The sequence below is a fragment of the Rhipicephalus microplus genome, unplaced genomic scaffold (genome assembly GCF_043290135.1).
Source record: "Rhipicephalus microplus isolate Deutch F79 unplaced genomic scaffold, USDA_Rmic scaffold_13, whole genome shotgun sequence".
Lineage (NCBI taxonomy): Eukaryota > Metazoa > Arthropoda > Arachnida > Ixodida > Ixodidae > Rhipicephalus > Rhipicephalus microplus.
Genome location: NW_027464586.1, coordinates 33755466 through 33778124, shown reverse-complemented (window position 1 = coordinate 33778124; position 22659 = coordinate 33755466). Strand labels below are relative to the sequence as shown.

General features: G+C 45.3%; 2 protein-coding genes across 8 annotated transcripts in view; both read right to left on the bottom strand.

Moving 5' to 3' along the window:
• LOC119163012 (uncharacterized) overlaps positions 1–22659 on the bottom strand; it is a 434320-nt gene that overhangs the window by 59995 nt on the left and 351666 nt on the right. For all 7 annotated transcript variants that reach the window (XM_075882725.1, XM_075882727.1, XM_037414895.2 and 4 more), the window contains one exon: positions 15898–15993. In XM_075882725.1, coding sequence (XP_075738840.1) covers positions 15898–15993 — 96 coding nt within the window. The remainder of the gene's footprint in view (positions 1–15897; positions 15994–22659) is intronic.
• Positions 6571–8176, bottom strand: LOC142784062 (uncharacterized). The gene has a single exon (XM_075882728.1). It carries the CDS (start codon positions 8036–8038, stop codon positions 6698–6700), a length of 1341 nt encoding a protein of 446 aa, XP_075738843.1. The 5' UTR covers positions 8039–8176; the 3' UTR covers positions 6571–6697.

Here is a 22659-nt window from a genome sequence, read left to right as displayed (position 1 = left end):
TGAAGCCACCTTTTTCGAGAAGTCCTTCGAGCACTGTCGGGCATAACAATGTTCACCGCTGCCACTCCAACACTTTGCCAAAAGAATGTTTTTTTTTTGCACGGAGAAACTGCACGTGGAGTCCAACTTTAGCGGCATGCTAGTCCAAGCTGTCACTCAAAGAACAGTCCAAGCTGTGTCACTCGCAGTTACATTACTGCCCAATTTTCATTGTGGAAGATTTGGCCCTCTTCGAAAACTCCTCAGAATATACTTGTGAATAACACGACTCGCGGCTATGACATTTGGCCTGAAGTAGTTGCCCAAGTGTCTTGTCTGACATGGAAGCGCGGAACTCTGTTCGAGTCTTCCTCACAATGCTGAACTGCCGCTCGCATTCAGCATTGCTGTGCGGTACTGAAAGGATTCCCAGCATCACTTGAGCAATGAGACTGAATTTCATAAGTCCATCTTCGCCTTTCAGCAGTGAGATTTTTCTCACTGCACATCAGCCTGTTCCTCTTCCAGTATATTTGTAGGAATTTTGAAAGACTGCATCTTCACAAATTCCATTTCCAGTGCATTAATAGCTTGATCTCTGGTCTCTTGCTCGTTTTGTGGCAACAACGCTGGAAACCGCTCAACAAAGAAAAGGACATTCTCAAATGACATGTTATCCATAGCTCCAATATCAGCAACACGTGCATTGATCAAAGTCTCATTTCTAAAAGGAAATTTGAGGCGCATGTAGTCGCATGTAGCAACCATGTATGTACCTTCTAACAGCCTCAAAAAATTCCTTTTTGTCACTTGGCTTGAGCTTTTCAACAACACACTTAGCTTGGTGTCCAATTACCAAGTCTTGGTCATCCTTTTGCACATTTCTGCTCTGGTAGTCTATCGAACAGATGTCACTGTACTGCTTTAGCAGTGCTGGCCTCACAAACCTTGAAAGGATGTCCTCAAGAAGGTTTAGAGATATAGGCTGTAGGTTGTGTATTAGGGCCGCCTGTGCTTGCAGGCGGCAGTTGACTGTCTTAAAAGCAGGAATGATGTTATTTAAAAACAGACAGCAAGCTTTGCTAAGCTCCGAGCTCAAGAACACGAACAGTCGTTCCTCACGTGTTGTGCAAGTTGATCCAGTCTTGCACACATCAGTAGCCTTAACTTTTTTCACAGGCACAGGTGTTGCTTCAACAGACTTCTTTCTCTTCTGTCTGAACTGGTGCTGCTCAGTGTCTTCAGTTTGTGCTGGCATTTTGGGAATGTCGTAGTAGGTCAGAAATCGGGACCCTGTAGTGCCATCTCTTTTGAATTCTTGAAGGAAAAAACTCAAGAGCGGTGCCCACTGATATAGGAGCCTTTCCAGGCATTTTCCCAGCGAAAGCCACCTGGTTTGAACATGCTTTAGAATCTTGCGAAACTCTTTATTGTGCAGTTCGTGAAACTCTTTAAGCGAACGTTTTCTTTTAGCACTTCTTTCTAAATAATAAAAAATGTCCACAAGGACTTCGTCCACCTTCGCTGGGAGACAAGAAGCTGCCTTTTCAGCCGCAATGTTTATTAAATGGCATGGGCATCCAACTTTCACAATGCTTTCAAGGGCCTCAGTTAGCGCTGCCGCTACGCCATTCTTATTGCCCATCATCACATTGGCATTGTCACAGCAAAAAGCTATGCAATTAGACAATGGCACATTCGACGATGCAAAACTGTCCATAATTAACTTGGCGATGTTGTGCCCCGTTGAAGGGCCTTCCAGGGTGGTTAAAGTAAGCAGTTTGCTCTCGATAAGGCTCGATTTTTCCGCAAAGAAGGTGGCCACGATGGGGTGTACAGGTGTGCCTGGCTGTCGTTCGAGCCGTCAGTGGCAACCGCAAAAACTCGTCTTTTCAAGGCACTCACCACACGCTCTTGTGGATGGCCTGCCATTTCGCCGACAATCATAGTAGTCTTAGTTCTAGCACAGCCGTAGCGCTTCGCAACATCGCATTTTGGAAACATCTTCCGCAGCAAGGGTCCCACGTGATTCGAGACACTCAACGGAATGCTGTGCTCAAGCAGAAAAGCGGTAAACAAACATTCCGCACGTATCACATCATGGTCGCCGTCTTGCTTACCGAAGAATTGTTGCATTAGATGCTGTTTCTCCTGGCACTGAACGTTGTTGGTGTGCTTCTTCGACAAAACGTGCGCAACCACGTCAGTCCTGCCGCCGTGAGATATACTGATGTCGCACTTACAGATGGTGCAGAACGCATAGTGCTCACCTTTCCGCGAGGCGATAACACAACCGAACTCTGTCGTATACTGCTTCAAGAACACCTGAAGATATTTTTTTCGCTCTTCGCTGAGTGCCATGGCAGACAGCAACGCGACACAGCGCTAGCCACGCTAACAGCGCTCGCGACACAAGAACACAAGCAATGCCCAGAGAAAAAACGGCAAGTCGGTGTGCCAGTAGTGTCAGTGCTATCACTCAGCCACATCAGCGTGGAAAATACAGCTTAATCCGACGCTAGCGCCACCACACCTGCCTTGCGCCTCTTAGCTCACAGAGCGGCGGCGCTGCATTCACATACTCTGAGAAGTACTGGCAGGCTCGCTCGCTTTTGCGACGGCTCCGCTTGGTCGACTAGGCACATTCGAGCTCTTCAACGATGGCGATGACAATCGGCACCGGTTGAAAAAAACTGACGAAGTCAGCTCCAAGAACAGCCTTTGAGATGTCAGCGAAGATGAAAATCCAGCGGAACGTACGGCGTAGTCCAAGGTCAAGTGTAATAGAACGTTGGCCATATGTGCGAATGGCGGAATTGTTGATCGCTTGGAGTGGGCAGGTCTGTTCGTTGCGACAGCGATCTGCACATGTGGCTGGGATGACGCTAACCTGGACTTCTGTGTTGACAAGGAAGCAAGCGCCAGTGATCTTATCAGAAACATAGAAAAGGCGGCATGATTTTCGACCAGTACCGCTTGCTTGCGTTAGTGGCCGGTCGTCGCATTTCTCAACCAGGAGCACGGGCGAGTGCACTTGCGAGCAGAGGCACCGAATCGACGGTGGTACCAGCACACAGTTGAGAATGATTCGTCCCCGGGCATTGGTTGGCCGAAGTTCCGGAGAACGTGGGGGCATCGAGGAGCAACTGTGTATTTGGAACCTGAATGACGGTCGACAATGCGTAGGTACAAAGTTATCGAAACACCTGACAAGGGCGTCCAAACGATTCTCGATGCTCGCGAGTGCCGGGTCTGCAGCAATGGCCGGTGCCGGTGTGGTAACGGCGTTGAGGCTATGTGCCCGCGAGTACTCCGCCACTCGGTCAGCCATTTCAGCGAGTGTGTCTACTGGGACATCTCCTGCAGCTACGAGGACCAGGTCCATGCTCTGCAGTAAGCGCTGGACACGGTGTAGGAAGGGGAGGTGACTGATCGCCTCGGAAGCGCAGCAGAGCATCTCCGTGGAGAACTTGTTCGGGTTCGCCTTCTCGCTACTAGAGGGCGCTAGGAGTACCGGGGCCATGCGAGTCGCGAACTGATAGCGGCCACTTCAGTTCGCTCGGACACTAGGCCGTCTTTCATATCGAACGTCACTTTTTTGTGGACTATCCGCAATCTTTGAAAGTTTTGGTTAACCCTGTGAGCTTTTACGACGTGCATGTGACCATGTAAAAGCGATGGGGAGAAGTGTTTCGCCCCACGCTGCAACATAGGGTACAAGTCCTGCACCGAGAAACTTTCGCTGTTTTCTGCACCGAGAGATGAAGAACGTCTTCTGGTGTGGAGGAATGCCATTCCACGCTAGGATCGAATCCTACAGTCAACAGACCACCTCTGCGAACGGCACGTCGAGCCTCATTTGGTGAGCAAAACCTAAGCGGTCTACAACGGCAATGTTTTGTGTCGAGCACCCCGGAAAGCGTCTCTCTCCAAAGATGCAGTGCCCAGTTTTTTCCGAACTGCCCAAGCTATCTCTTGAAAGAGAAAAAACAACGCAAGAGGCCAGCCGAGAGACTTGACGTCAACGAGACTTTCAAGAAGCACCGAAACCAAAGACAGGAACTTGGTGGCTCGCTTTCTCAATGTTTTTTTGCGGATCCCCCCGAAAGTGGTGCTACTGCTTCGGACATGCTCTTGCATGATTGTACCTCGGCACCCCTCGCAGCGCTGTAAACTTTTGATGAACTGTTACTATGTTAGTTTGATGAACAGTTACTACGTACAAACCCTGTAACATAGTTTACTATGTTACAGGGTTTGTGTGCCGGTAGTTGGTGAACAGCACAACGTTCGAAACGTGCAAACTTGGCCTTGGGAGACCTGTTGCTCACTCGCAGATGCCTGAAGCAGCCCTCGTAAACTGTAAGACCCTTTGAAAGCTCATTCATCCCACAACTAACATATTTGTGTTACTTCGCGCAGCAGGAGTAAAGTTTCAAAGAAATTGCACGCAAAGGAATGCTTACGAGCTCACCATCGATCATATATTAGATAACAACTGGCTCTCATTTCCTTGCATCACCCACAGAGATGAAGTATTTGCTAAAATCTTGCATTATTATCTGGCCCTTCAGATGAGGCAGTATTGTAGGCAGAGAAAAGAAAAGAAAAACAAGACACACAAGCTCAGAAAACTGTCAAAACTAGTGACTGCACAAGCGTCCTAAACAGAGTATTTGGCTTGGTGCTTGAATGTGTGCGATTTTCTCAACGCTTCTTGTTGGGCTCATTTTTCTGTAAAACAGTGCAATAAACATGTAGATGTGCGTACAAGCTTATTATGCATAAATAACTGTAACAACATGTTTAAAAAAGTAACAATGCAAAACTGAAGTAGATATCTGATTCATGTGTGTGCCCCAGTTCAGAGAAATTCAAGTTTACTTCGTATGCCGAAGTCACCGTGACCGTGGTGGATAGCACTGGTGCACCGCAACATTTAATTGCCCCTCTTTCTGTTTAAATTACTCGCAGAGGTGGTTGCGTCTTCGCGAATAATTGTTGAAGCTACAGTCGCTGTCGCGTCCCAAATAGCGAGCATGCGCTTGGGCCTTAAAATTCACATACTAACTCAAGACGTCCCAAAAAACCTCGGTTCTTTCGAAACGGTATTTTCGTTTGAAGCGACCCTGAATTCATGCCACCGAAATCCAAGCACGCGCTGTATACGGAACAGTGCGAGGCGCGTTTCATGCCCGTGGCAACTGAAGACCCGCAGTACATGGCCCTTGTTCGCGCAGCGCCACCTACGTGCGCACACATCCGCGCCGAACCAAGTTTTGCCGCGCTCGCCCGCCGCGTTGAGTCACCTCTCTTTCCTACACCGTGGCGCTGGAGGAACAACTCATGTAGCAGCTTGTCCTCTTGGGGGGCGGAGGGGTCGCCAAGGAGCTGACGCATGCGTCGCAGGAGCTGTGATGGGCAACAGTCACCGAGCTCTGTAGCCATAATGAGCTGCTAGAGTCTGCTGTGCTCGGGCTCAGACTTGCGGGAAATGATAACTGCCTTCAACGTGTCATAGGAATGGCTTGGGTGCGACGACTCTAAAATATCAGCTAAGTTACGCCTTTTTGCGTGTTAAGCAAAAAAGTCTAACTACACAGACAGCGGCCTCACTCCTGAGCCCGCTGTGTGCGCATGAGTTAATAAACTAAGTTTGCAATGAACCCGCGTCGTTCCACTGAAGCGCGTACTGGCACGTGAAACCAATCATCCCCGACTAGTTGGGTGCAGCATGTTGCTTACTCGGCTGTGCATAAGCTGACTGCAAGTTTTTATACAACTGCAAGTTTTTATACAACCGCTAGTTTTTCGTACAAGCTTCACTCTGGATCATGGTTGGGTGGGGTGATCAGCCTGTTCTTTCTACTTGATGCGGACATGCATTTTACAAGCACAGTGGTGATCCAGCCACTTCAACTTTTGGAGCAATTTTTGGAGCAGAGAAAATGCTCTTTTGGAACACCTTTGTATCGGCACTCGATTTTGGAGCAGCAATTGTAGCAGCAACTTATTTTACAAAAATACATCTCTCATTATTGCTGAAACTAAAGCTGTGATAGCAACCACAGTTCTATAAAACCGTATTTGTCTCAATTCTCAATTATTAATTAGAGTGTCACGTGCATGCCAATTTTAAAAGCCACCAAGAAATGGACCAGTCCATCAGATTTAATGCACTACTGAAAATGAAGGTAGTGCAGGTGTAGCATTAGTTTATTAAAGTACACTAAAAGCTACGACGAAAATTCCCGGAAACCGAACTGTAAGGAGAGTTTTGAACTTTCATTTATTTACAGAAGAAAGATGTGCATGTTGCAGCATTTACCGTATTTACACGATTGTAAGACGACCCTTTTTTTCAAATTTGACAATCCAATGTTGGGGGGTCGTCTTAGAATCGAAATCAAACCATGTACCTTAGAATCGAAATCGAACCATGTATTGTCATCTCGAATAGCTTCCCGCTCAACCCAAAGCGCATAGTTTTCCGCGTGCTTATACAAAAGCTTTCCTTTTTTTAGCATCTACTGCGCGCATTATGAGTGCCTTTATGACGAGCGCACGGCTCTTGAGGGAGCACCGGTAATCGATGGAAGAGCCGCCGTAGGGGGGGTATTGGTAGTTGACGGAAGAGCTCCTCTTTGTGATACAATTTTCTAAGCGGGCGCGTCGCCGCGTGCTCCTGTCGCTTGTGTCCACGACCGGCTCTCTCGAGTCACTTCTGTCTGACATGAGTGCCGTAGGCTCGAAGAACACTCGGCGCTCGAACACTCGGCACTCGGCGCTCGTCAGGAAGCCGCGAACTTACGCCAAGCGGGCGTGTGAGGAGAGCCTCCCTGGCTACTGTGTGCGGGTGGGTCCTCTCCGCATGGGCGGCCGTCCCACGCGATGCCGTGGTGCGGTCGTTCGTGAAATGTGGACTCGCACTTGACGACGACGTGCTGTGGGACGGCAGCAGCACCAGCGAGGATGACTCCAGTGACGATGAATAATCCTCCGCAACCACGTGAATAAATTTCCCTTGTGTAAAATGCGCGCGTTCTTTTTTTTTTTTGCGATGCGATTTATGGGGGGTCGTCTTACATTCGAGTCGTCTTACAATCGTGTGAATACGGTACGTCCTCTTGCTCACCTTCTTGCTTAGTTCTTCCAGCTGTGAGAGGGTTTGGCTCGAAGCGGAGTTGCCTTCAGCTAATAAAGTTTGCCCAGCTTCAACTTGTTCCAGGCTCTTAGAACGCAGACCAGAAGAAATTATGTCTTCCGCTCGTTTCAGCAATGCCCTACTTGAGGTGACCTTTTCTTCCAAGTTCTTACGAAGTCGCTTTTCGTCGACATCAGCACCAGTGTCTTGGTCTCCAAGCCTTTTCCTGCTTTCTGACTGCTGTGCACTTGCAGTTCTCTCTGTGTATCGGGCTCTAGATCTCCTTACACTTTGCAGAAGCTCTGTAGACAAGGGAACTTTAGTGGCATCTCCATCATACCTGCGGAGGTATGTCTTTGTCTGGCGCAACCCGTTAATGCTTGCAATGCATAATGAGTAGCGGTTCTCATAAAAGCGCTTATTTTCGCTAAATCCTCGTTCGCAGTCTGCGTTGCCATGTGGCAGGCACAGCAGACACTTGACAAGCCTCGACAATAATGGATACTTTGGTTGACCTCCAGGAGACTTCAGTTCAAATATTTTGCCCCAACGAACATCAATTCTTTCACCTCCAAGTGCCAGGAGGTCACTGTTTGAGTCACACTTTAACATATGCCACTCATCGATGGCTGAGAAAACTTCTTCATGTTTGATTACCTGTGGAAGCTGAGACACAAGGTACTTCAGTGCTCGCACTTTCGATTCAACATTTGTTGACTGCCAATTGAGGAGGCTAGCAGATTGAAGAACTCTATTGTCGAGTGGAAGCTTCTGAAGAAGATCCTTGGCACAGGCCAAGTAAAAAGCACGTGCTCCAAGATAAAACCGCTTCTTCTCACTAGAGTCCCACTCAAGCATTGATTTTTCAGTATCTGTACCAACTTCCGCCCTTGATTTCCAAAGGGATGCACCCATCACATCTAGCCTTTTCAGTTGTTCAGCGCTCTTGTCTGCAAAGGCTTCATGACGAAGAAACCGACTGAGGACTCATTGGACTAGAACAATAAGTTCAACGTGAAGTATGTGCAAGAGCGGCTCTTGCTTTTGGAAGAACAGCTGAAATCCACTGAAAAGCTGCGCACAGTTCTTAAGGAACAACACTTTGGCCAAAAGTTGTTTCTCAGAAAATGCCGACACAAGCTTGTTGTGTAGGCTTTGGGTGTCAGGTCGTTGACGAGATGAATTGCCCTTAAAAAAATAGGTGCGAAGCGCTTCAAACTGTTCCTCAACTCGGCAAAGTGAGTCTTGTAGCGTCAGCCAGCGATTAGAAACGTGGCGCAGAAATACATGACAAGAGATTCCCAAGGTATCCTGGCATTCTCCGAGTGCTTCAGCGCGGACAGCACCTTCGAAGTAGTAGTAAATATTTCTCACTACTTCTTCTACATCTAAGCCAAATGCATCCAGGCCTCTGCCAAATGCATTATGAACCTTATGAAGATTGCAGTTGCCAATATCAATCAAACTTGGTGCCACATGCTTTTGAAGCTTGTTTCTTACGCTCTTCATAACATTAGGGCCATCACTAAAAAAGCAAACAAGTCCTTGCTTCGGAAGATCTGCTATTGCTTCTTCTATGCAGCCAACAATTATTTCAGCGGTTGCACGCCCAAGATCAAATGACTGGACATGTTCAACAACAACTTCCTGTTGGCTGCTGGAAAAATAGCGTACCAGCACATCTAGTTGCTGCACCCTTAGCTCTGGCTTTGGCGTCTCATCAATCATTATGGAAAAATAGACATTTGGCTGGCACAGCTCAGTCACCACTTGTCCTTTAAAGTAGGGACCCAGTCCATCTGATACAATGCGGGCCAACTTTCAACTTTATTCTGCCGCAACTAAACTTTTTGGCAATGTCACTGTCGGGGAACATGCAGTGATAAATCGAAGTTGCCGTGTCTCCCCATGAAAAAGGAATTCCCTTGGCCACAACAGACAAAGCAAAAGTAGTTTCTGCCTTGCTGACTTGGTGCTCAAGTGATGTATTAGCAGACCCGTTGGAGAAGTCCAGTGTGCCTTGCACCAATTTGGGTGGAAGAAGATTCCCGCCCTTGTCTCTGTGTCTAGCAGCTGCATCAATATGTTTCTTCATCCCAGCATGACGCTTCACTGCTGCCGTTCCATGCTGTGCGCAAGAAATGGTGCAGTTGCAAAGAATACAAAATGCATCTGTATTTCGGGTTCCACTCTTGCACCACCGACTGATCGGATCATTATTGGAGTCCACCTCGTTGAGTACAGAGGCGTTGAACTTAGTGTTGCGATCTGAAAACATGAGCGAAACGAACTTTATGACAGTAAGCTTGGTGCCACATGCTTGGAGGTAAGCTTGGTGCCCTTGTCTCTGTGTCTAGCAGCTGCATCAATATGTTTCTTCATCCCAGCATGACGCTTCACTGCTGCCGCTCCATGCTGTGCGCAAGAAATGGTGCAGTTGCAAAGAATACAAAATGCATCTGTATTTCGGGTTCCACTCTTGCACCACCGACTGATCGGATCATTATTGGAGTCCACCTCGTTGAGTACAGAGGCGTTGAACTTAGTGTTGCGACCACGAAACAAGGCACGGCGCACCTTCCTAAGCCTACGTACAGCGCTCGGACACTCCGAACACAAAAACCATCAGTAGCGAGAAATCGGAAGAACTATAGGCAAGTTGCAACTTCTATACTGATTCAATAGCAAAGTGCGGCCGGTAATAAATGCCAGCAGCGCTACGCGATCGCCTAAGCATTCATTAAAGTATTTCACGGGCGCTATTAAGAAATGCCACAAAGTTTAAAAAGAAAGCGACTTACTTTTGTCCATTTCAACAGCGGGGGGATGACAAACATTCGCTGACTGGTTGTTCACAAGCACATGGCGCACATGCAACGACACGACGTGCTGTGCATGAGCGCGAAAACCTACAGAAAACACCCGAACGACACCGACGAATACCCAAACTGCAAAGCACATGATAAACAATTGCCAACCTAGAAAAAAATTCACTTGTTGCCAACTGCAAAATGAACATCCGCTAAAGTCGGGTTCTTTCGTGCAATTTGGCGCAAACAAAACAACACTTGCGCAGTAAGGCGCAGGAAGGTATAATTGTAGCAAATTGGCGCAAATGGCGCAGCTGGATCACTACTGCAAGCAAGATGCAAGCGGCCTTGCACGGTGAACTTGCGAACGACAGAAGAATTTGTACCGCTGGCACTCCCTCGCCGTTTAAACACCCGCTGTTGAGCAGATATCTGCAGATCACAGTGATAGCGTAGTCGACGATAATTCAAAATGGCATATTCATCGACACTGACCATCTCGCCTTCACCCTTTTCTGGTGCCGATCTGTTAAGGCACTGCCGTAACAGCGTAAAAGCCGTTATTTATGATCAACCGGTCTCTGCCGTTACCGAAAGATAAAATACCTTTTGCAGCACTTGGTGATGCCAAAGAGTGGAGCGTTGCAGTGAACTTTTATATGACAAAAACCTATCGTTTCTTCTATTTATAGCTTGCAGCATTTGAAGGCATTGCTTGGTTCATTGTCGGCGGTCCCAGATCAGAGAACAGCGTCAGAAAATGGCTGTGCATAAGCTGACCGCAAGTTTTCATGCTGCTTCCCCCTTTTTTTCTTTTTTTTCCCCCTCGATTGCTCTTCTGCTAAGGAAAAAACACCTTGAGAGTGAAGCACCTCGCTCACAGCACCTGAAATCTGCATGCAGGGCTCGCCATGATGGACGATATTTTTGCCGCGAAATAAACTGCAGCCTCTCACATGCTTTGAATGTCTGTTAGCTTTTTTTATTGGTTCGTAAGCAGTATATGTTTAAAGCGATGGTGCCGGAAGTGCTTGTTGTAAAAGTAGCAGGCTTTGAAAAATGTTTTCTATATGTGGATGCTATTTCAATGAGTAGCATAGGAAAATCAGAAGTGCCCCAACATATGGTTGTTATAACAGACAGATCACTATATCTGGGATCTTATATAAACAGTGGACTCCCAATAAACGAAACTCGCTTAAACGAAAATGCCTCATTAACAGAACTAAACGGGCTCATATGGCTGGATTTCTGTGTTGCGCAGTAAAATTCATCGGTTAATTGAAACAGTGCTTATTGGTCACCTACGGTTATATGGCACAAACTCTAAACACAGCATAGACTCGTTCAGGCCAAAGGTAGTCTTACAATCATGGCAACACCTCGAGACAAGCCAATCCAGTAGCCATTTTCACTTGTGGTGGCTGTGGGAGCTGAGTCGGCGAGTCAGTTGTGTGTTAGGCCTATTTGTGCGGCTAAGTGCGGTGGATCATTGTGTTATTTCAGCCAGATGGAAAGAAAGCAGCCGCACCATGCACTCTCGCTTGAAAAAAAGCTGCGAATTCTCCAAGAGCTCGACCAAAGCGACTTGCACAAGATGAAGGTGGCAAAAAAATACGACATCCCGAAATTGACGCTGTCGCAGATCTGCAAAGACAGAGAATCGATTGAAGGCGCTGTAAAGAACGGGACCTTTACATCTAAACAGATACGGATGCGGACGACGGCTTGTGAACAACTAGAAAACTTCGTTTTCTGTGGTTCAAGCTTGCCCGGAGTTCCATTTTGCCCATAAGCGAACCAATTCGAATAAGCGAAATAATTCTCGAGCAGAAAGCTCGAGAGATCGCCATGAAAATGCAAAAAGGTCGATCATGCAAAAGGTCGACCATGCAAAAAGGTCGATCAAAGCAATAATAATTTATGACATCGCGAATCGCGGGGATTCCAAGCTCCAGACTATCGTATTGAACCTGAGCCGACACTTTGTACGGCAACGACAGCAGAGCAGGTGACAATGCATGACTGAATGGGTCCGCCTAGCAGACGAAATGTTTCTGGAGCAGCTGAACCTGACGTCACTCTTTTCTGTGGAGAAGTGGTCAGCTGTGGAGTGTTCTGGAGGTGACCGCGAGGTAGCGCTACTGCTGGTGCTCCCAGTGCTAAAAACGGCGGGATTGGGGGCCGTTTTTAAATAGTACTAGATCACAGTAATATAAATCAATAAAAGTGACAGTTATTCATCCTTCAGTGGCGTTTTAGGTCGCAAATTGCTGCTACGGCGTCTATAGCTACTCGCTGATGCAAAAATCTTGGAATGAGTAAATTTGATGTCAGTGCTCCTTCAAGAAAATTTTGATGAGCTTTGAGCCACGAGACGTCTTCTACGTCAACGAGATGGGTCTTTTTTATAAGGCGCTTCCATCAAAAACTCTCACCTTCGAAGGCGAAGCCTGTAGACGAGGAAAAAGCAGTAAAGATCGCATCACTGTGCTGGTGGGTGCAAACATGGCAGGGGATGAGAAAAAAAAAAACATGGCAGGGGATGAGCTGTTGGTAATAGGAAAATCAATGCACCCACATTGTTTCAAAGGTGTTCGACACCTTCTCGTTGCATACCATGGGAACGGAAGAGCGTGAATGACCATGGCCATTTTCAAAAACTGGCTACGGGAGGAAGACGTAAGATTTATGAGGCAAGGCAGAAAGACTCCAAGCCATCACTCTGGAGTTCTTGCCAGCCAATGTAACGGCAGTGATCCAGCCTATGGATCAAGGGGTTATTCAGAACATTAAAGTTCATTATCGCAGACAATTGCTTCATCGAATGCTGCTTTGTGCAGACAGCGGGAAATGCTACAGCATAGGTTTATTGGTAGCCATCCACATTTTGGCTCGTGCCTAGGAGCAAATGAAGGCAACAACAATACACAGATGCTTTCATCATGCTGGCTTTCAAGTGCAAGAAGCAGTGCCTGATCAAGAAGAAAGCCCTGCTGATGGCAACATTGAGGCAGTATTCAGTGAGGTCGTGCCCTCTGCCCCTTTCACGCTGCAGGAGTAAGAATCAATTGATGAAAATGTTCGTACCTGTCGTGAGGAGACTGTCGAAGAAATGATTGGCGAAGTGCAAGAAGAGGATCAACCTTTCAGCGATGAATGTGATGACAATTATGCCAGTGTAGTGGTGCCTCCAGACCGACCAGCTAAAGAGGCTGTTGAACTTTCGCAGCGCTATTTTGAGCATGAGGCTTGTTTAGAATTTCTGGCTAGTTTATCAGGCATGGGTGCGTACCTTGTCAAAAAACAACTCAAACTTGCCAAACAAACCACCCTTCACTCCTTTTTTTCTCCTACTCATCCTCATGAGTACGGTGAGGTTTGTGCAATTTGAATAAAGGTTTTGATTAACTAAATAAGTGTACTTTGCTTAAATGAAACTTCTGATAAATGGGACAGTTTTATGGATTCCCTTCGAGTTGCGTTTAAGAGGAGTTGACTGAATATACATCTTCGTTTGACTATTTTGAAAAATATTCTATTTGATTTGCACTCACACATCAATATTCGAATTCGCTCTGCATCCAAAATCTTGCTGTTTGCACAGCTCTCTAGCCAATAGCTTGTAGCCCACAAAATTCCGCAAGCACTGTATAGAACCGTGAAACGCAAACTATATCCATAGCAAGTGACAAACACTCAAGCTCATCCGAAACGCTCATCTCGATCAGCACACAAAAAAGAACAAAAATGCACAAGAAAGTACAGGACACAAGTGCTGTCCAACAATTGAAAGTTTTATGAAAAAAAAAAAAAAAAACGTGCCACATATACGCAAACATGCAGACATGTCATATATATGCACGCATGAAATTTCTGAAGCATATGAAATCATAAAAGCTGGAGACAGGTGCATGGGCCAACCTTCAATCACTCTCACAGATGCTGTAATTACGTATCTACAGCATACTTAATTAATGCCTGGTGAAGGTGTCAAGGTATTTTATGCCTTCATGTTTGCACATATATATGACACGTGTTTCTTCCTTTAAACTTTCAGTTGTTAGACAGCGCTTGTGTCGTGCACTTTCTTGTCTTTTTTTATCCTTTCTGTGCACCGATCGAGATGAGTATGTTCCAACTAGCCCAACTTGCTACTTTACTCTCCTTCTGATGTAATGAAAGCTAATAGCATTTCCCTTCTTTGCACACATCGAAAACAGATAAGAACTGACCTTCTTTTTCTTCTTTTCAACTGCAAACTTGCGATTGACTCATAACCATACCCGACATTCTTATCAACAAGACCCACAAGGCATTGTTATGCTAAATCACTAACACCTAATTTCTGCAGAATAGACGCTTATAAGTACTCATACTTACCACGCCCGGTCTCGGATCAGAACAAAATAACTGGAGCATCCTCATGGTATCTATTGCTTCTTCGCTCCAAAAATGACATTGTCTTGCAAATCCAGGTTTCCGATCTTTCTATTGCAGTTTTTTTCTTTCGTTTTTCTTTTTTCCCCCTCTTGTATGCACCATTTTTATTGTACGCATATGTAATTATTTTCTTGGCTTGCACAGTGAAAATGATTGTGTTTGTTGCTTTGTATGTATTATGTATTTATTCTTACGGTAATTGCACAACATAAGAAGCATAGATTTGTAGCTTCTTCTTTTTTTTTTTGCTCAGTACATGCGTTACTACAAAATAATTTTCCATGTTACTTTTTGTGGTTACTATGGCTGTATGACACACCCACACCAAACAATTTGTTATGTCACTTATTATATTAACTATGTCTTCTTGAAACTGCCCACCTGCGTGGACCTAAGGTTCCGCAGTATGTAATAAATAAATAATAACTATCAAACGGGCATCTGCGAATGGCAACAGCAAGATATGTGCTTTGAAAGCTATCAATGTTTTTCTAAAAGGACTGATGCTTTTCAACCCAGTTTTTTACCTTGCATTAGGAAGTGTTTGTTGCTATTGATGCCACAACAGCTTTTTGCAACAGTAACATCGCTAACTTCCTCTACTGTAATAACATCTTAACCGTTAGCAATTTATTTAGGTTGTAATCTAATTATGTGTCTTCATAAACAATAACACAATCTTTCTAGCGATTCCATTTAATATGAACTTTTACTTAACATTACCAGGTTTGCGGCTAACATTAACTTCCTGCTTCCTAAGGTTCATACTAACTATTCCATTTAATATGAACTTTTACTTAACATTACCAGGTTTGTGGCTAACAATAACTTCCTGCTTCCTAAGGTTCATACTAACTATGATAAATTATCACACTTCTGTGTCATCTCATTATGAAACTCTTTGCCCTTATCACTAAAGTTTAAAATTTATTTCATTTTATTTAAAAATTCATTGAAGCAATATTTGTTAAACTTACAAAGTTCTTTTTCTTTTAGGTGTAGCAGATTTGTATTGCTACATATTGAACTTATGATGTGTGTTTTGCTTTCATGTCTTTTCGTTTTTTTTTTATTCTCATTTAGGCATTTCTTGTTTCTTCAGTGCACCAGAGTTGTAGTGCTTTGAACTGTACTCAATATATGCTGTGTTCTTGGTTTCTTGACGTTTTGCTTTTTATATTTGTTGTGTACTCCTTGTTTTGTTTTTTCAGTTCTGACTGCTGCTTATAATTGTTTTATTCATTTGTAACCATAACCAAGGCTCCCATTGCAGTTACGAACTTTGGGACTCTCGTCTAATAATAAAGCTCGTTGAGTGATAATAATAAAACTCGTTGAGTGATTGATCGATTGAAGCACATGATTATTCTATAAGCCGGGTTCAAATACCACTAAAGCCGCCTCCTCAATTAGACAGCAGGCATGACGAAAGTCACATCATTTGTCAAGACTGAACTCAAGTACGGAGAAAGAAAGTTAGACATTACTGAGGAGGAGCCAAACACTGGTAATGCCACCCACCTTGCGCTTGCCACCTCGAACACTGGGGGAAGAGGACGACGAGTCCGAGGCCTCGGGGCCCCAGCTTGGTCGCACCTCGGGCTCCACCTGAACAGACTGCATGGCCTTTTTCGTGAATACCTAGCTCATAAAGATTAACCTCACATCGAACTTCTGAAACAACAAACACACCTTCCCCATTACTGTCCTCAAGGCATCTAAGATAGGCGGGTTTCTCTTCGGCCGTCCCAAACGCGCGAAGAGAGGAAATTCAGAGGTGAGCCTGGCCCTCTCCTCCTCCACACCGTGACACTGACCTCCGAGGGTCACAACGGTGGCACTGTTGGCGCGACTTTATATAACCTCCTTGGAAATGTCAGGTGTACGAGGACTAAAGTGCATGCTGGGGCCTATTTATACTCAAATATCGTATTTATTCGAATCTAGGCCAATGGTTTTTTTTTAATTTTTTTCTATCAAACTCCGCGGTCGGCTAACACTCGAGGATTTTAAAAAACGTGCCTTTCTTCATTGAAGTGATGCACAACTAGCATCCCCTAGATGATACTGTAGCTGTTAGTAGCCGAGCCCACACCTGGCTTAAGTACCAATATAATGGCTAGAGGGGGAAGTGTGACGGGCGAGAGCCGAGGGCTGCACGATTTCCCAATGAATGACGGCCACACCAGAATGCTTGTGGTGGCATTTGCCTGCTTTGCACATTGCTGCTAGAAATTAGTTTCATTGATTTTAATCAACCGCTTACATACCGCGCCCAAGCATTTCAAGGCACTACATGTTTAATTTGCCAAGAAGGATGTGTTGATGTTCCAGAAGCGTTAAGCACTTGAAAAAAAGAAATAGCGCGAAATGCTTTAAATTCTGACAAAACTGGCGTACCACACAGACCTGTGAAGCACCTGTCTTGTCTTGTTAAAATCGCGCTGCATTCTTTTTGCGCTGTATTAACTGTGTTTAATATGCTTCAGCTGAGCGAAAATACTGGCTCTCGTAAAGCAAAACGGAGAGGCGAGCAAGTTGGTACTGATTCATAACACATAACGTGACTGTAGCGCGAAAAAACACGGGCAAAAATGGGTATACCACACGAGCTTACTCACAACTGAGAGCTTTAATGCTTGAAGCGAACATATATGTAGCGCGAAAAAACACGGGCAAAAATGGGTATACCACACGAGCTTACTCACAACTGAGAGCTTTAATGCTTGAAGCGAACATATATAACACTTACATTAGGTGCCCAACAAAATCCAGCGCATGGGCATCGTGGGCGAAACAAAAGACACTAATACAAACCAAGAACACACCTCCTGCAACCCCTTTCCCACCGGTCTACCACCTTTCCATGAGTAGCACGACTTTTTTTTTCCGATAAGGCCTCGACAAGTTCTTGTGCCGTGTGATCGTGGTGTCTAAACAATACCTCTGGGGCAGGAAATTGAACTTTACACTGGCACTCAGCGCAGTGCATGGCCAGGTGCGTTAGGGGTCTTCCCTACAAGGAAGACTGATGCTCCCTAAGACGAAGGTTTAAACATCAGTTTGTCTGGCCCATGTAGACTCGACCACACAAACAGAGAGATGCATTAGACGACGTTGGCCCTACACGACATTGATCTAACCTTGTGGTTTATGGAGCAACTGCGCGTCCCGTCTTTGTTGCCAATCACTGAACATAGTCTACCTAGCTTGTTATTAGCAGAACAATGCGCATGCCCAGGATTCTGTTGGGCACCTAGTGTAAGTGTTATATATGTTCGGTTCAAGCATTAAAGCTTTTAGTTGTGAGTAAGCGCTTGTGGTGTACCCTTTCTTGTGCGCGTTCTTTCGCACTACATTTACGTTGTATGGCTCTCATGTATAGCTAAACTTAATTTAGAGTGTGGTCTCTCAAGGTGAAATGTAAACGCTTTACAGTTGCTGAAGCGAGTCTACATGGCTGAAGTGTTCTGCTTTTTTTGTTCTGTCCCCCTGATTCCCCCCCCCCCCCCCCAGTGCTCAGCTTCATTTTTTCGTACTTCTAAGGGATTGTGTTGTCTCCAGGATAAAATATTCAAATCATTTGCATTTTTCTCGCACCTTTTCCTTGAAAAACCTGAAGAAGAGATGGGGACGTATTTTTTTGGCCTTAGAACTTAAATACACGCAAGAGAAATATGGTACAACATGTTTGTTTATGACATTTGTGATCACATACTTCTGACACACATATGTTTTTACATACTTATCCTTCATTTAAACACTCGTATCTTTGTTTAAAGATATTGCTCAGAAGTGCATACGTGTGAGTATATCAGAGTGGTTAACTAGACTAAGTCCATTTTGCTACCCTACATAGGGGAGAGGGGAATGAAATTTAGAAGAAAGAGGAGGAAATACACATTGCACATAACACACCGCACACACAGTGCACGTTTCACAGGTGGTCGCACAGTGATGCTGCCCTCAGAAGAAAAAACTGGACTACATTAGCAGTCAGTTTTTTCCTGTGTATTTCGCAGCCAACTCTATCCAGATTGATTTCTGCCAAGAACTTCCTGAAATCATGTACGCTGAATGAGTGCAAAAGTTTTCAGCAGAAAAAAAAAGTAAACACACACTCCAAAGTTTTCCCCAGCCTGGCCTGATTTTCACAAGGATAGAGTAAGCCTCCCCTGCCAAATGCATTCACCAACTCATTGTTTGTTGTGACAATAGCTCTGAATTTCTTGGTGGCAAGAGCATAAATGCACTCACTACAAGAGCTTTTTTTTTTTTTTCAAACTATATAATAACATAGCCAGCATCAAAATAATTGAGACAGCTGTCACTTTTCTGAACGATATAACTACTGTGATCACCACAAAAAGATCTAACGATGTCAACATTTCCAACTGTCAACACGTCTTCTATGATGTCTCGCATGCTGAAAATGTAATCACTTGAGGCTGGCGACGAATTGTGTTAAGGAGAACTTTTACAAGCTTCCCAGGTAGTTTCCACTCACAGGTCGTCTCGCAAGATTATAAAAAGATAAGCAATTTACAGTCACTAGAAACTGTGTGGGATTCACATGGTCATTACTACTTCAATATTGCTGAAAAATATCAAGACACTTTTCTGTTTGTCCTTGCTCCTTTGTCCGGTTCACATGTACCTAACTGGCATGGCCAGAAGACATGGCCAGACAAACAACGGTAAAGGCGAAGCATCCGAGCGAGGCAACGGCACAGCACAGCAAGAACAAATGAGCCCAAGCATGCATGGCGAGCACCTTTTACTACGCCAACGCCCCTTGCGGTGACAAGAACTTTCACTGCATTTCACGCACCCCTCTCCAACGGCGTGAATGCAGCATTCGTCTCACTACCCCTTTCAAGCCACCATAAGACACATGTGAGGCCACCATTTTTTTTAATCTTTGGCGAGTGTTGAGGCGAGCGGTTTGTCATTTCGAGTCGCGCTTCAAGTGGTCTGTGCGTGGTTAGCTCAATGACACCAAACAGGCGGTGTAATTATAGTGCCGCTTATAAGCGGAAAGTTGTCCTAGCCGCGGAGTCGTCGTATAAGTTCAAACCGGACGGGACCTTGCAGTGAAAAGAAAAAATGGCCGTTGTTGGAGGGACTGCAGCGTGGGACGACATCTAAGGAACTTTGATTGTGCGCTCTTTTAAGAAGTGCTACATATTCAATGTGCTTTGTGGCCCCAAGGATTGTGCACTGGTTGAAGACAGCAACGAGAGAAGCAGCGACGTCTCGGAATCAGGGTGGCCTTGACAAGTGCGACATCTTTATGGTGCAAATAACTAGAACCTGGGTGAAAAAAACGGCGACAAAGAAACATACACAACAGGACTAGCGGCTGTATGTTTCTCGAGTTATTTGCATTATGAACCGACTGCTTTGTTTCATATTCATGTTCAATATATGTTTTTTCTTTATGAACACTGTCGTCGGTGTTTCGTTCTGCCTAGATTCGAGGTAAGTATTTTCTTTTTTTTTTTTCGGTCTTCGAAATTTTTGGTGGTCGGCTTAGAATCAGGGTTGGCCTAAGTTTGAGTAAATACGGTACGCTTTTTTTTTTTTTCGTTGCGGTAGATATGCGCCTTTTATATTAGAGCCCTTGGAAGTGGGATGCCTCTGCAAGAGATTCACATATGCTGTAAACACACTATACTTCAAAATTAATGCACTGTTTAGTGTGGCGGAGCTGCCAAAGAGAACGAAAAAGCACACTATTATTGCACTAGGCATGATGACGCTCCAGGCAAGCTCACTATGTCGCTGATCAGTCATAGTAAGTAAAGCAAAGCAAAGTAAAGGTGTTTTTCTTGTCGCCCCTATAGAAGACAAAGACTGACATGCGCTTAGTAACGGTTTATTGAATAAACGCAACTTCTTCTTTCCTTTCCTTTAGCGGCTCTGTCCTAAGCATGCGTCGCACGCGCCCTGTGCCGCATCGTTTTACTCGGCTTTTATGACACTCCCGCGGCCGCGTTACTCCAGTTCATCTCCAGGAGGTAGAGTCGCTGCACAGGACGTTGCACTTACTGACAGTTCGTCAGTGATATCAAGAAGAAACGTGCAGTACCGTCGATTCCCGCAAAAGCCTTAACCACTCAGCCCCGTCTTTCACGTGCGAGGCAATGTCTACCAGGACAATGTCGTGGAGCTCTGTGCTAGAAGACGGCATGGGCTTTCTATATAGTGAGCAGCATACAGAAACAACAGACATCAGCCTCCCTTAGCCGCTTCCACATGTTCTGCAGCAGATGTGCCTGATGCCCGCTCATTTTCGAAGGTCGGAAGCAGCGACACTGGGAGCAAGATATTTTAGTTTTGTGGGGGTGACTGCCGACTAAGAAGTAGGATTGTGTCTGTTGATATGACCTCTGAGTACGTGAGCGGACGGCCTTTAACCGATGCTTCGACTTACGCCAGCATATTGTGCTGAATTACACCACGCAACAGACGTTCGTGTGCTGCGTCAACTAAGAGATGGATGAACCGTTAATCAGCAAGAAGCAACAAAGGATGCTTCACCTCCTCAGTGTCGTCAAACAGCTGAAGCTTGCCTCCTACACGAAGTGGTAGATGACAGAGGAGAAACGATTGTAATGTCAGTACACTGAAAGACCTTAGAACTCGTAGTCTCTTTTCCACGCCCGTAATTTTGCTTGCAAATGCGGTGTGTTGGACCAACTTCATGCAATACATCTCTGCCTCGTTAAACTCTGAAGCCATCAGTGGTCCTATTGAAGATGGTTTCTTCGATGAGATGTTGTGGCAGAATTTAATGACCCAGGCAGTCACTCGGAGTCATCGAGAAAGATGTTCTTGAAACTTCAAGCAGAGGCTCACAAGGACGCGTAGAGAGCATCAAAATGGCAGTGGGGCATGCTGATGTCATTTTACTGGTTTTCCCCAAAGTAGCATCTGCTGAGGAAGTGGTCGAAATCTGTGAAGGCCCTCCCCATTGAGAACGATTCTGCGACAATTCCAAATGACTGGTCCACTACAGTGGCTTGGGCGTCAATTCGCTGGCAGCCTCCAGAGGCTTGGTGATATCTATCACATAGAGTGGCCACATCTTTGTCGGGTCAGTCATGCATGATGCAGCTTGGCCAAGGCGCTCACACGAAAAGGATAGAGCCGATTTGCTGTTCTCATGACGAAAGCCATTAGCAGTGTCTACTTGGTAGATGCCTTGCACCAGCCAACCAAAGATCGTTGCAACAGCGCATAGGTTGTTACTTAGGCATTCCATGCTCCCCGTCACTGTACGCCAATAGTTGTCCGATCCGATGACGACACTAATGGTTTCAATCAGTCGATCTCCAAGTCGCTGTTTCTCGGCCACAAGCATCTTGTGTTCGAGCAACAGCATTTGAAAACCTTGCCCCGATTCCTGGCGTGTTCACCATGCATTCTTCTGGCGCCACCAGAGCATACAACGTGATTTCAAGTGCACTGAAACGTCTCTGCAGCTTGAGTGGCACGGTGCAATATCAGTAGGTGCGGTGACATTTGTAATTGCCGAACATTAGCAGAGACAGGTCTTCTGTGCCAACGATGCAAGGTAGACTGAGTCTCATGGACAAGTCTCATGATCTAAATGTCATTCTGGCTGCCCGTGTCAAACTGTATACAAAAGCAGCATGAAATAGTGCCTTCCCGACGCCCATACTGCAGCTGTTTCCGTGAGAACCACTGGTAATGCAGGGGTGCAACAGCCGAAATGCAATTTGGAGCAATTTTGGGAGCAGCAAAATGTTACTCTTGGAGCACTAAAATCCAAATTTGGAGCAGGTTACAGTGAAAAAAAAAAAAACATAACACGAATTATTTATCATGAAATACCTAATTTAGAGCAGTATAGAAAAGAAGGTTTACATTTAGAAAAATATGATATGTATAAATCATTTATCATCACGTAAATCATGTAGTGTGAACAAGAACACTGCTATTTTAATGAAAGTAGTATTTTAAACCACCCCACTGTACAAATAATAATAAAGTCCATATTGTGAGCGTTATTCATACGAGTCATCTTATATGTACATACTCATCATAATCAATCTGACCTGTGTTGTCGGGCAGAGGCTCGGCAAGTAAAAAAGAAGTGTCTTGTAGCCAAAACCTTGCTTTACAAGGGGTGGAGAGTGCTTTCCGGTCCCCTGGTCCTCTCCCTGCAGCGGTTTTTCGTTATCTTCGACTAAGAACCATCCCTGGAGCTCCGGTCATGTCGCCGTCTGTGCAGTCAGCGCATGGTCATGTCGCAAG